Raw genomic sequence first — 14222 nt, 5'->3', positions numbered from 1 at the left:
TGCTCTTTCAGGAACAGCTGTGCCAGAGCTTGTGACTGACCCAAGGTCACATCAGCAGGTGCAAGTGGAGGAGCGCGGACTCAAACCCGGTTCTCCCAGATTAGAGTCCGCCGCTCTTAACCACCGCACCACACCACACCCAGCCCCACTTCTGTCCTAAAAACATTTGGTGGGCACCAGAAAAGGAGTCAGTGGTCACCATGGTACCCTGCATTAGAGGGTATTTCATTCGCCATCACTCCCTCACACACGCACGCTCTGTCCTTTCTTCCCATTTTGCAGTCTCAAAGAGCGAAGTCCTCTGCAGCTGTTAAGAGAGGCTTATTTGCCATGCCTTGAGCTCCCACGAGCAAAGCTACCGTCCCACGGGGGATACTTTCTCATCCTGGAGAGTGGCATCCTTCACTCTGACAGCGGCTGCTCTCCCTTGTATTGCCAGGCAAAGCTGGTTGCTGCCAGAGTGTCCACTGACAAGGATGAGATCCAGATATGGGAAAAGTGAAAAACTTTTGCATCTCTTCAAGTTTGCCAGAATCCACCCAGTGCTTTAGTAACTAAACTGCAAACATCAGTAATCTCCCAAATTCTAACATAGCAAAAGCAGGGGGGAAAGTCAAAACCCTTATCTATTTTGCTTGGATAATGAATTCTTTACCCCCGTTATACTGTTCAGTGTTATACAATAGTACGATGGGAAACACTTTTCTGGAGAGAGAGATCTGAAGGTACGTAGGACAACACTACTGAGGCAGAAGAACAGTTGATTTTTATACCCACTTTTCTCTTAGGAGGTGGTTAAGAGCGTGGACTCTAATCTAGGAGAACCGGGTTCGATTCCCCCACTCCTCCACATGCAGCTGTGGGTGTGACTTTGGGTCAGTCACAAGTTCTCTCAGAGCTGTTCGCTCAAGAGCAATCCTTGAAAGAGCTCTCTCAGCCCCACCTACCTCACAGGCAGTGCTCCCTCTAAGCTGTGGCGTCTTGTGAGCAAAAATTCGCCTCTGTGAGCTACTGGCATTAAAGTTGTGAGCGAGCGATTTGGCTACTGCATAAATTAGTCTGCTCTGGAGCCATCCTTCCTGAGCTAAGACAAAAATGCATGAGCTGGAGGCTAAAAAACTGTGAGCCAGCTCACACTAACTCAGCTTAGAGGGAACACTGCTCACAGGGTGTCTGTCGTCAGGAGGGAAAGGGAAAGGAGATTGTAAGCCGTTCTGAGACTCCCTTGGGTAGTGAAGGATGAAGTATAAAGCCAATCTCTTCTTCTTCTACCCTAAGGAGTTTCACTATGGCTTACAATCTCCTTCCCTTCCTCTCCCTACTACAGGCACCTTGTGAGGTAGGTGGGGCTGAAAGAGCTCTGAGAGAACTGTGACTGACCCAAAGTCACCCAGCAGGCTCCATGTGAAGGAGTGTGGAATCAAGGCCGGATCTCCAGATTACAGTATGCCGCTCTTAACCCCTACACCACGCTGGATGCTAAGCAGGGTTCCGGGCCCGTAACCTGTCTAGAGAAGAGACTGCCTTCGACTCATGCAGAAACTCTCTTAACCTTTACAGAGGAAAAATAAGGGGAACGTGCACTACAACAAGGGAACTGCAGGGAGAAACACACACCTGGAGAGCTCCGATGGCAGCACTCTGGAACCGAAGGTCCGTCTTGAAGTCCTGCGCGATTTCACGGACCAGGCGCTGGAATGGCAGCTTGCGGATCAGCAACTCTGTGGATTTCTGGTACCGCCGGATCTCTCGCAGCGCCACGGTGCCAGGCCTGGAACAAAACACACAACTATTAACATGGGTCTCATCCAAAATGGACCTCAGGGGAGAAAGCATGGTCAGAAAATATGGCTTTACTTTGTTTTTTTTGCCGTCAAGTCACAGACGGCTTATGGCGACCCCGTAGGGTTTTCAAGGCAAGAGACATTCAGAGGTGGTTTGCCATCGCCTGCCTCTGCGTAGGAACCCTGGTCTTCCTCGGCGGTCTCCCATCCAAGTGCTAACTGGGGGCAACCTTGCTTAGCTTCCGAGATCTGATGAGATTGAGCTAGCTTGGACCATTCAGGTCAGGGCAGGAATGACTGATTGAGAAAAACGTGTGGAAACTAGGATTCTATTCTCAATGGTGATCTCCGGCCATATGGGGGGTCCGGCTGTCCTCAACTGGGGCCAGGGCCTTTTCAGTCCTGGCCCCGACCTGGTGGATAGAGATGTAAAATTTAAAATGGAGAAGAAGAGAATGATGGAAACTGCTTGGGTCACCATTGGGGAGAAAGGTGGTGAGAAATAAAGTAAACAAACAAAATCTGCCCCAGTCTGCTTCTGGGATGGGGGTGGGGTAGGGGGATCTCTTGAGGTTTCAAACGCTCTGAAACATGGCCCCATGCAAACACATTTAAAATTTGCCTGCCAGGTCATTTAAATGCCAGGTCATCTATGTGAGCAAGATTATTTGTCCAATAAAAGCAAAGAAAACCCAAACCCTAGTAACTCACATTTTTGAACCTCTGTTAATTAAACTGGTGAAAAGTCTGATGGGGTCCTTCTGCTTCCAGTGAGCTCTTGTTGATAAATGCAGTGGATCTGTATTGGCTGTAGGTCTGCTGAACTTGGCCCAGAAAAAAGAATGAACCACTTCTCTTTATTGACTGCATCTTCTGCTTCCTGTAGATTCAGAAAAGACACTTAAGGCAATGCCTTAAACCTCATTCTCACAGCAAAATGCAGCCTTTAACAGACCTCAGCCACCCACACAGATAAAATGCAATTGGGGCAAACTGAACACCTTCCTTTGCTTTTATTTATTTATTTATTTATTATTCAACTTAGACCCCGCTCTCCCCGCGTTCGCAGGCTCAGGGCAGCTTACATTCATTAAAACATTTTACAAATATATAAATAGCAATTAAAATCCAATAAAATCCTCGTAGAGCAATTCAATATCAGTAATAGTAATAATAAGTGCTGTCGATGTTTCGCTGATTATACAGGCGGCGTACTTGTAAGTTTTCCAGTTTCTCGATGTTCTTTGCACAAGCCAGCCATCAAAGCCGAGAGCTGGTGGTGATAGTGGGGGCGGTTCCTAGTTGAAGGCCTGGTGGAAGAGCTCCATCTTGCAGGCCCTGCAGTACTGTGAAAGGTCCTGCAGGGCCTTGATCTCCTTCGGGAACTCATTCCACCAGTACGGAGCCGCCACAGAAAAGATCCTGGCCCTGGTAATAGCAAGCCTGGCTTCTTTGGGACCCGGGAGGTCCCACTTTAAATGGTTTATAAGGTTGTGAATCGCCCAGAGCCTGCTTGGAGGGTGAGCGATTCATAAGTCCAATACAACAAACAAACAAAGAAAGAAATGCCTTTTGCACGCTGGCAGACAATTTGGGGGCACTTTCTCCCAACGCCGGGCCTGGCCTGCTCGGGCAGCTGCTCTCAACACTTTCAGTCGCACCGAATTCTGGTACCAACCCAGAAAAACGCACGTGTCCTTCCTGGTTACCTGTAGCGGTGAGGCTTTTTCACTCCACCAGTGGAGGGCGCGCTTTTCCGAGCGGCTTTAGTGGCCAACTGTTTCCGGGGCGCTTTCCCACCGGTGGATTTACGGGCGGTCTGCTTGGTACGAGCCATCCTGGGCGATCCTTAGAACACGGGAAATCTGCTAAGGATAGGAAGGGAAAAAGACAACGTGGATTTATAGGAAAACCTTGCCTTTTGACGTTTCTGTGTCATTTTTTGTTCTGAGAGTTTAAAGCTAAGAGCCTTCCACACTGCTTTGGAAACACTGTCCCAGCTTTATGACAGCTGTTTACTTTCTTGGAAAGCAGCTGGTTGGCAGAAAACATATTGCATAAAAAGGAATAAAGACCCTTTATGGACAAGGCATCATGCAGCAAAGGAAAAGTTTCTGCTGTAGATGAAATTTCTGTCTGATGCTTGATGTACCAGTTTGGTGTAGTGGTGAGGAGCGCGGCCTCTAATCTGGGAGAACCGGGTTTGATTCACCACTCCTCCACATGCAGCTGCTGGTGTGACCTTGGGTCAGTCACAAGTTATTTCAGAGCAAGTCTCTCAAGAGCAGTCCTCAAGAGAGCTCTCTCAGCCCCACCTACCTCACAGGGTGTCTGTTGCGGGGAGGGGAAGGGAAAGGAGATTGTAAGCTGCTCTGAGACCCCTTTGGGTAGTGAAGGGCAGGGTATAAATCCAAACTCCTCCTCCCTGTGCTGCAGTTCTGTGACCAGCACATCAAAGTGCCTTCCGAAGGCACTGTGGCACTCAACCGCAGGGTCCTCCTAGCACTCATAATAGAAATCCTGCCACCTAGCTGTGGAAATTGGCAGCAGCGGGGAAGTTACCTGAATCTCTGTTAGGCAGGCAGAGTTAGGTTGATCTCCTCTGGCCACGGATTCCCTTACCTGACCAACCTTTAAATTCAAAATATTCTGCAAGGTGTTTAAGCATAATCTCCTTTTTTGTTATTTAATTCAGGGTACACCCACACCTGCCCTCCCAAAACAGCAGGGGTTTACCCCTAGTGCAAACCCATTTCTATCGAGTGGAAGACAGGGTTGCCAGTCTCCAGGTGGTAAGGATGCAAGGACTTCCAGTGAAAAACAATAACAGTCGTTCACTTAACACTGGAGAGAAGATGCCGCTTCTCTGCCAGGCCGTTCTTAAAGGTAAACACTCCCAGTTTGGCCGTCTGGCTCCTTCTGCTTCCAAACAAAATATCGACACGGGGCTCTTGCTGATTGATATATTTACAGTCCAAAAAAAAAAAAGCGCAGTCGAAGATGTACTGGCTATACAATCTTTTTGAGAATCCTTTCTCAAGACAGGAATATCGATATATATAGGCCGTGATGTAACAAATGAAGCAAAAAGTACGGCCAGAGGATGTTCCTGTTGACGTTGCAGGCAGTGGCTGCTGTCGTGAAGGGCCTTATCCCAGTTCAATGTTGCTGGTAGCGGCTCCTAATCGAAGGCCTGGTGGAAGAGCTCCGTTTTGCAGTGCGGAAGAGGACAGTGTTCGTTATTCTGGACTGGGTAATGGTGAACAAGGGTGCCAACTCTTGCGTCCAGTACATAAGTCACACTTCCCAATTCATAATTTGATTCTAAATTTGATTGTAAACGCAGCCCTACTCTGGATCCATTAAGGGTCCTGAGACCTTGCATTTTACCACCCGTAACAATAACAAAAAACGAGCAATAGCAACCCATTTACCCGCTGCATCTTTTTTTGTAAGACGTTCAGCGTTCTGGTAAACAAGGTAAGATCTCCAAACTCCAACATTTTAAAAAAAAAGATCAATCTGCGTGTGCGTCCCCCCACCTCTCTCTCATGCTCCACCATGACAGCTTTGCTCATCGGAGAAGAGTCCTCTGCAAGTGGCAACATACAACTGGGCAAAATGAACAACTGCTTGTACATGGCCTTCTCTGTTGTGGCCCCTATCACGTGGAATGGACTACGTGAGAAGGTCAGGAAGGCTCCCGCTCTCCTGGCTTTCCGCAAACGATGCAAAACAGAGTTATTCAAGAGGGCTTTTCTGCACAAGCAACAGAGTTGCACGGTACTAAATGATGCACAAAAGTGACTTGGATAAATTATTAGGGACGGTGGCCGATACTACTGTGTGTAGCTCGCTGAAACGAGAAGCCTGCTATGGAATTTTTGTATCATTTAATGTGTCGTGTCAATACATACGCTTTGCTTCAGTTCGGTTTTTAGACTTCTGGTTGGTTCTACGACCCAAATCCTATTTCATTGCTCACTGAATGCCCCATCTGTCAATCGTACTGACTCACTCTGTGTCATCCGCTGTGAGTCCAAGTGAGAAAGGCGGACTATAAATAATGTAAGCAAGTAAACAGATAAATTCAGAGTTCATAAATGAGGATGAAAAGGTAACCATTAGCCAGCCGCTACGACCAAAGTGAAAGCTCCTATTTTTATCCTCCAGTTATGAGAAAATACTTACACCACCCAAATCCACAAACATTTTGGGCCGTTCAGTCTGCAAACATTTGATTCATTAAAGTTTTCTGGTTTCTAAAATGTTAGTGAGGGTGGGAGACGGGAGAGAGAAAAAAAAACAGCACAAGGTGATAAAACCTCACCCTTCCAAATGAGGGGGAAAGAAATGAAACAGAAGCACACGGCACCAGGAATAGATGTGAAGATAAATCGCAAAGCGTGCTGTTGATGCACGGGACTGAAATGGAACGACTTCTTTTTTTTTAAGTGTAAAAATCGTTGACACATCCAAACTTTTAAAAAATCTGAATGAGGGGTGTGAATTTTGGTCGAGACTGATGATTGGGCGAGGCTGACAACATCAAAGGCGCCACATCATGGCGGGAAGCAGAAGAGGAGGCAGTTGCCATGGCAACAGAAGCCCCCCAATCCTCTCGCTTATCTATAGCATCCAATGGGCGACGGAGGGCGTGTCCAAAGGAAATTCGGGAACCCCAACCTATTAGCACCACAGTTATCTCCAGGGCTGGACTGCAATTATCCCCCCCCACCACCACCTTTCTTTCGGGGGTATCAAAAACACCTTGCGAGTACCACCCCCCACCGGACTACAGCCCCCAAGAGCCTTTGCGAAGTCCGCACCACCCGATTGGCTCGCGGGGCCCAGGTGACACAAAACACACCGTAGGCCGCACCACCTTTTCCTCCCGACTGGCCGGCGAGATTAAAAAAAAAATAGCCGCGAGATTAAAAAACAGCCATGGGGGGCAAAGCACTCATGCATAGAGTTGAGTGTTCCATTTTTTTTAAAAAAATAAATAAATAAAACCTTTGCCTCCGGTTATTGACAACGGCTCCTAGCCAATCAGCTCCCGGGTTATCTCGGCGACTTTCCAACCTATCAGCGTAACCCTCCGCCCCTCGGCCAATAGGCGGCGGGATACAGACGGAAGGCGGGACTTGATGTATCGGCAAGGGGGGGGGGAAATGCATCTCCTCAGACGACCTCGGTTTCTAGTCACCCCCCTTTTCTTTTTTTGCCGATCGAAAAAAGAGCGCGGGAAAGGAGGGAGGGGCCGGGCCGGGGAGGCGCCGGTGCCTCGCGGCGTCGCGTTACCTGAGTGTCCGCCTGGCGCGCGTCAGTGGCCGTTGGAAGCCGTTGGTCGTCCCGCGGCGGCGCTCGCGCTGCTCTTGCGCTCCCTTCCCGCTTTTCCCGCCAGCCCCAAACAGAAAATGGCGGGTTCCAAGGCCAGGCTATTTAACCATCATGCAACGGGGCTGGGGAAAAGGAGGGGAAGGGAGGAGGGTGGGTGGAAAAAAGCGGCAGGTCAATTGAGGTGAGCCGAGCTTTCGCAGGAGCCTTCTTTGCGTGTTTGCCACCACCTCCCCGGCGGCCTGGCCCTCTCTCTGCCTGGATCCCCGGAAACAAAAAAAAAAAACAAAAACAGAAAATACGGACGCCCTTCAACGAAGAGGGGACATGCTTCCCTTACAGACCACGACGGTTGCTCTTTCTGCACCTGTCACTTGCGCATCAGCCTTCAAATTGTTGTGTCAGGCGACAGCTCTGGTGCAGGAAAGAGGAGAAATGGCTTGCCTGTGGTGGTGAAAGCAGTCCCCTCACCTTACCAAGCTGTCGCCTGTGTTGTTCCCTAAGTGATGCTTCTAGTTAAACCCAGCTTTCTTGACGTTATGCTACGCCACTACGCCATTATTCACTTTGTGAAAGGACAAGCTGCCTTCAAAAACGAGGCTGTGGTACTTGGTGACCTGTGGATCTTTGAGCACCTAATACATCGCATTGGAGGCCCAGTGTTCTTGACTTTTGAGCACATCATGAATAGTACCGAATAAGGCATAGCATTTTAAATGCTTCAACACACTTCAAAAATGAGCCTGTGGTACTTGGTGACCTGTGGATCTTTGAGCACCTAATACATCGCATTGGAGGCCCAGTGTTCTTGACTTTTGAGCACATCATGAATAGTACCGAATAAGGCATAGCATTTTAAATGCTTCAACACACTTCAAAAATGAGCCTGTGGTACTTGGTGACCTGTGGATCTTTGAGCACCTAATACATCGCATTGGAGGCCCAGTGTTCTTGACTTTTGAGCACATCATGAATAGTACCGAATAAGGCATAGCATTTTAAATGCTTCAACACACTTCAAAAATGAGCCTGTGGTACTTGGTGACCTGTGGATCTTTGAGCACCTAATACATCGCATTGGAGGCCCAGTGTTCTTGACTTTTGAGCACATAACAAATCGCACAGAATAAGGCATAACATTTTAAATGCCTCAGCACACAATATGCTTAATGGATGCTCCTTGCTTGCAGTGTTATGAGCTTGTGTTCTACCAGACCCAAGGTCATCAAATTCATACAAGGCATTCACAGAGGTCTCACGTGGCATCCACACCAAGGAAATTCTAAATGGACCATGCCAGGTTAACAATAATTTGTAGGACAAAACATCCTACACACCAACTGTAGTCCCAACTCCAGATGAGATCCTCCTCTTAGATTTCAGCCATCATTTTTTGGTCCACTAGATGAGCAAAGCAGTATCTGGTACCCTTCAAGTGTCCCTGGAGCCAGTTCTGTCTTTGGTTTACAATGTTTTGTTTTACTTCTTGAACATATTATTGAAAAGCAAAATATACTATGTTTAAAACTGGACCGCAAGCCACAGGCATTTACCCTATGATTTTCCAGCCATTCTGTGTCAATGGTAAGCAGCTGGTGATGACTCAGTGGAAGACTTTAAATTCTAGTGGCCATCATCACAGGTTATTCAGCCATTGCAAATATAACTACTGGACTTGGTTCTGAGTGAAAATGGACAGGATAGGGCTGCATGGCTGTAATCCTAAACACAATTACTAGCACATTAAGTTCCACAGGATTCAGCAGGGGTTAATTTTAACTCATCATGTTTAGGAATGTATTGCATAGCATAAACCTCTATATGGTGTGGCTGGTATCTCAATGTAACGCTATGAAGGGCATGTGAAAATGCACTTTTGAAAAGTTGAAATGGGGAACAAGTGCCTGGAGAAAGTAATGGGATGGACGAGGACCCATAAACTGAAGCACAATCCACACAAGATTGGGGTGCTGTGAGCCAGTAACAAGATAAGTGACAGGAGGATTGAGGAGTCTGCATGTCTTGAAAGGAGCTGCACTCCCCCAAAGTAGCAGCATCATAGCTTGAGAGTGCTGCTGAATCCTGGTCTACAGTTGGAGTCCCTGGTGTCCTCTGTGGCACATTCTGCCTTTAATTAGCTTTGGCTGGTAAGCAATGGCCATTCCTTGAAAAGCATGATCTTGACATGCGCTGATTCAGGTCTGGTTCCTGTAAAATGCTTTACTTAGGGTTGCTATTGAAAACTGCATGAACTTCAAAATGTGGTAACCAGGCTATTATTACAGGCTGTATGTAGAGACTCTACCAACCCCTGTGCTGAAAAAACTGTACATTTAAAGTGCTGATTCATAAGACCTTAAATGGCTTGGGCTCAGGAAATGTGAAAGACTGCATTGTTCTGTACTGTCCATCGAGCCAGTTGAGATTCTGTTCCCTACTCTTATGTGCCTCTACCTACAGACAGGGCTTTTTCAGTAGTAGCACCTCACCCTTGGAATACCTTCCCCTTTGAAATTCTCCAGGTATGTGCTTAACTGTCCTTTACGCACCAAGCCAAAACCCAGGCATTTAACTGAAGTGTTCCATCTTTTTAAACTATTTTTAAAGCTCTGACCTGAGGGCTATTTTGTGGGTATAACTTTAGGCTGCTTAAAGTTGCTTTTATAGCTTTTTAAAATACTGATTATTTATGGTGGTTGTTTTTATGATTTTATTGGATTTTTATTTTATGAGCTGCATCAAGCAGGCGCCCAGGGAGGCAGCATATAGATTTTCCAGATAAGAAAACAGCCTATAAAAATAGAGGCTGCTGCTGCTGCTGTTGATCTCTTGGTATTTAATAGAGGACACAAGGTCAAAACCATTTTATGAGGTGTAGCCATATATTTTGATTGTCGTAGAATCTGACAGAACAATGAAATGTAGAAGGTTCATTCAAGAACAGATGACAGTATATCACTATTGGCACTAGAGGGCACTTGTGTGTAGTCATCACCATTCTGGTTTCTTGCAGCAGATCAAAGTTTTTTTTACTTTGTAGCTTGGGGAAGAGAACGCTAAAATGGCATCAGTGTGTCTTTGGCCACTCCATAAAGAACACTGGACCAGTTTTGTAGATCACTGAAACCTAAAAAACATTTTGACACAAATGTACCCAGAGAATTCACACATTCCATTCCTTTCCATAGCAGTTAACCTTGTTTGTATTGCCTTGGATTCAGTTTACACACTTCCATGCTCTCTGCCCTAGGATCCTGTAGCCCTGGAACATTTAACTTATCCAAATCACACCCTCTTCCCTCAAATCTCTCAAGCTCCTATCCCACCCTCATTAGTCCCGTGTAAAGCTGCATTTCCCCCCCACCCCTTTTCCAGACAAGAGCCCTTTGGCTTTATCAGAGTATGCAGTACACACTAAGAACTAAACATATTGCAAATGCTTCTTTTCATTAGTTTCTTGTCTGTGCATACTGAAAAAGGCCATGCTTTACTTCCTTGCAATCGGGTCTGATATAAACATGAGGTCAAAGAACACACCTGAAGGACCTTGGACTCACACAAGCATCTCATTTAAACCAGGGTGCTACCTGTGCAAAACAGTTACATGTGCTTAGTTAGCATACCAGAGATCTGTGTCCTAAGTGGGCACTGAGCTGCAAAGTCCCACAAGCAAGATCTTTTGCCATACTGGTATCCTATTTAAATTAGCCTACAGTATCAAGCAGTGGAGGTGTTTAAGCAGAAGACAGCTGCAGGTTCTCCATCTGCAGTGGTGTTATGCCCACTGGAAAATGAAAAACAAGGATGCTGTTCTGGCTGTCTGGCACTCACTGCTTCTTTCAAAACAGCTTAATGAATGATGGTGTTCAATTGTCATAGCAACAGCAGAAAAAAGTTTCACATAAGCCCCTCGCAGTAGGGTACCAGAGGCCTCCTTCAACTTGAGATTTATTGCTTAAGCGTTCTATAATAGGTACAAATTATGTGCCATTGTATCAAGCAGATTAGTTTTCTTTTAAAACACAGCTGTTGTAGACAAATATGTAGCAGGAAGAGGTGGGCTGCTTTGCTGTTCTATGAAGGATTCGGATAAAATAATCTAAGCTGCAAAACCTCTATCTCGTTTCTAACGTACTCCAGAACTACACTAGATAATGACCCAAGACTGCAGCTTTTTATCTACTTAAAAGACTCCAGGCACAAAGATCCTCAGCCGTTCTTTCCTTCGTCCCTTCTACACCATGTAGAGTGCCTACACAAATTCTGCTTTGAAGCTTACAATCTCCACCTATAAGCATTCGTTGGAAAGAGGAGGGCGAAAGTGCTGTTATCAGTTTAGCAATCACTAAACTTTTACCCTAGCAATCCTTTCAGGGATGTTATGCTTACAGAGATTTATTTCAAGGCTATCCTATGTGAACTTAATGGGAGGGCAGGCTCCCAAAGTAGAGCTCCAGCGTAGAATACAAGATAACAGTCCTCTAAGTTGAGAAAGGGAACTGAGAAACCTTGGCCACCAGAAGGTATGAAAATACAGGATATACAGAGCAGCCACCATCCATATCATATATGTTAAGGGTTCACTTGGACTTAACTGAGAATATTTCCACAGAAACAAAATAATGTGAAGTCTCAGCTCTAAAAAGTATGTGAAATATCGGTGTAAATGTAGGCTGGCTGTTCTTTCCTTTGTACGTAATAAGCTGCAAAAAGGCAAAAGATTTTAGTGTTTCACACAAGCTGCGATTTTTTGAGAGACTGCATATAGCAGAAACCCCAAGATTGAAGAGTCTTACACCAGAGGAACCAGAAGGAGAAGCAGCGACTGAGAAGATGATCCCATAACTTGAAAGTTATTGAGGGAGATGCATATTTGATGGCTGTGTCGGGCAGGTTAAAGGAATTTTACTCCAACACATTTATAAATTTAAAAATTTATTTTTAAGCACAAAAGGCTGAAGATGTTCAAGGATTTTTCATAGCTTTGCAAACTCCCCCCCCCCCCCCCAGCCTGATGGCAAGTAGTTACTGTTGTTAAATGTTAAACCCAACATCACAGGCAGGATGCACAGAACATACAGCCCAAGAGGTGTAGCTTAATTGCAAAGCACAGAGGTGTCAAAGCACATCATATTCAGAGATCAAATGCCCATCTAACTCTGGTCAAGCCAGCATCCCACGCAAGTTTTTTCAGGGAACAGCCACGCGTCGAGTGACATTTCAGCAGTTCCCATCATTAAGTGTTCAGCTAGAATGAACAAAGTGGATTCTTCTTTGAACTATTGGGAAACATAAAAGAAAAGGGAAGAGAACGCATATGTATCATTACAAGATCTGCAGATGGAAGTTGCAACTGCTTTGCTAGATAGCCTGCTTTATATAACAGAGAATAAAATGCTTTGGCGATTCACTGGCCTTACATTTGGAAGAACTGAAATTTCACAGAGGGTGCTTTTAAAAGCAAAATCTTTAAAACCCTATCATTGTTCAGCCACACAGTCGAGTTCGACTCTTCGTGACCCCATGGACCACATCACGCCAGGCCCCCCTGTCTTCCGTCGTGCTCCGGCTTAATTTCATGTTCGTTGCATCGATAATACTGTCTAACCATCTCATCTTTTGCCGTCCCCTTCTTCTTTTACCTTCAATCTTTCCCAGCATCAGGGTCTTCTCGTGAGTGCTCCCTTCTCATTTGGTGGCCAAATGGACAGTAACAAAAGGCTAAAAGCCCTATCATATGCATGCTTATTCAGAAGTGTATAGGTGCAGAATTGTAGCATGAATCACTCCCTCCCACCTACAGATGTGGACTAGCTACAGTCATTTGGGACAAAGATACTTTGCACATGCTCAGAAGCATTTCACATGGAGCAGGACTTATGGTGAAATTAGGATCCTGAGACTCTCTACTACACTAAATAGATGCAATCCTCCTTAGAACATTGGGCTGCCGCCAGCTCTTACAGCCATTTCTTACACCACACTGAAGCGCCTTTAAATCTCTCATACTGTGCAGGGTGGAACAGAAGCACGTTTAAGACTGATCATCTTCTAGGCCCTTTAGGACTACATTGATTAGATGTCCCAAACACTTCAAGTGTCATGAGGCAATATATCAAGCAGATCCACCACCAGGCAGATCTAGAGAGCATTGGGAAGGATGGGAGTATCTATGGACCCAATCCTCTTGAGAAAGACTATAGACCCAGTCCTCTTGAGAAAGCCTAACGCAAACAATTTGATTCCACGATCTGGGACACAGGGATCTCAGCAGTAGATATTTTAGAATAAGTAACAGTCACCGTCTGTTTTTACCTCTGCTATCTAGTGATCCGCTGGGTGCATTTTCAAGCCATCTTTACACCAAGGCTGCTTTTATTGCCGTGATTATCTTGTGTAACTTGGCGGTGTTGTCCACGAAGCCATCTCCGTTCTACCAGAAAGAAGGCAAGATTAAAAGCAAGAGCTCTTTTTTCTTTCCAGTTTTAATACTTTAAAGAAAACAAATTATCGTGGTGTTCATCCTGGTTTGCCCAGGAAAGGATAAAACAAAAGAGTATCCCTGGAGCAGTGGGTCACGGACAGAGGACTGTTACACATGACTTCTCAAGTGCTGTACAAAAGGGGCAATTACAGAATCCAGTTTCCCAAAGTGCAGATCTTTCATTCTTTTGAGCCCTCCCTCCTGTCTCTGCTCACTGTTAGTCTTGTTCAGAGCCAAAGGAAAAACTGCCTTATTGTAATACTTAGCCTAATTTAGGGGGAGGAGACGGGATTGCTGAAGCGCCTTTTGCTGCCTGTACCACTTTATGCTATCAGTCCCCATCCCTTCCATTACAGGCTCTGTACATATCAAGTAGAATTCTTGGGAGACAAGGAATACCCTAAACACCAGCCCATGTGCTAATCTGTTGGAGCAGGGAGAAGGTATCTTTGCAAGGAAGGATCCGCATGCATAACTCTGCAGAGTCCAGAAAAAAGACAGCACACAGGGCTGCAAATGTTGTGCTCTTACAGAGACATTCCCTGTCTCTCCCCCCCCCCCCCAAATCTAGGCTCACAGAACTCTTTGGCCTCCATGCTGTGGAGCGGCTTACC

General features: G+C 45.9%; 1 protein-coding gene across 2 annotated transcripts in view; it reads right to left on the bottom strand.

Annotated features, from left to right (window-relative positions):
* The window catches only part of LOC107121376 (histone H3.3), an 8531-nt gene extending 1186 nt beyond the window's left edge, over nt 1–7345 (bottom strand). The window contains exons 1-3 of one of the 2 annotated variants that reach the window (XM_015424289.1): nt 7089–7345; nt 3494–3649; nt 1618–1771 (exon numbers count right to left, since the gene is read on the bottom strand). In XM_015424289.1, coding sequence (XP_015279775.1) covers nt 1618–1771; nt 3494–3621 — 282 coding nt within the window. In that variant the 5' untranslated portion in view covers nt 3622–3649; nt 7089–7345. Of the gene's footprint in view, nt 1–1617; nt 1772–3493; nt 3653–7088 lie in introns of both variants that reach the window. The other variant, XM_015424288.1, reaches the window with a different exon arrangement.
* Between the last annotated feature and the right edge of the window lie 6877 nt (nt 7346–14222).

The sequence above is a fragment of the Gekko japonicus genome, unplaced genomic scaffold (assembly GCF_001447785.1).
Source record: "Gekko japonicus isolate JY-2015 unplaced genomic scaffold, Gekko_japonicus_V1.1 scaffold2321, whole genome shotgun sequence".
NCBI classification, from domain to species: Eukaryota; Metazoa; Chordata; class Lepidosauria; order Squamata; family Gekkonidae; genus Gekko; species Gekko japonicus.
The sequence above is the reverse complement of the archived record's forward strand: the minus strand, read 5'-3'. Positions and strand labels throughout refer to the sequence as shown.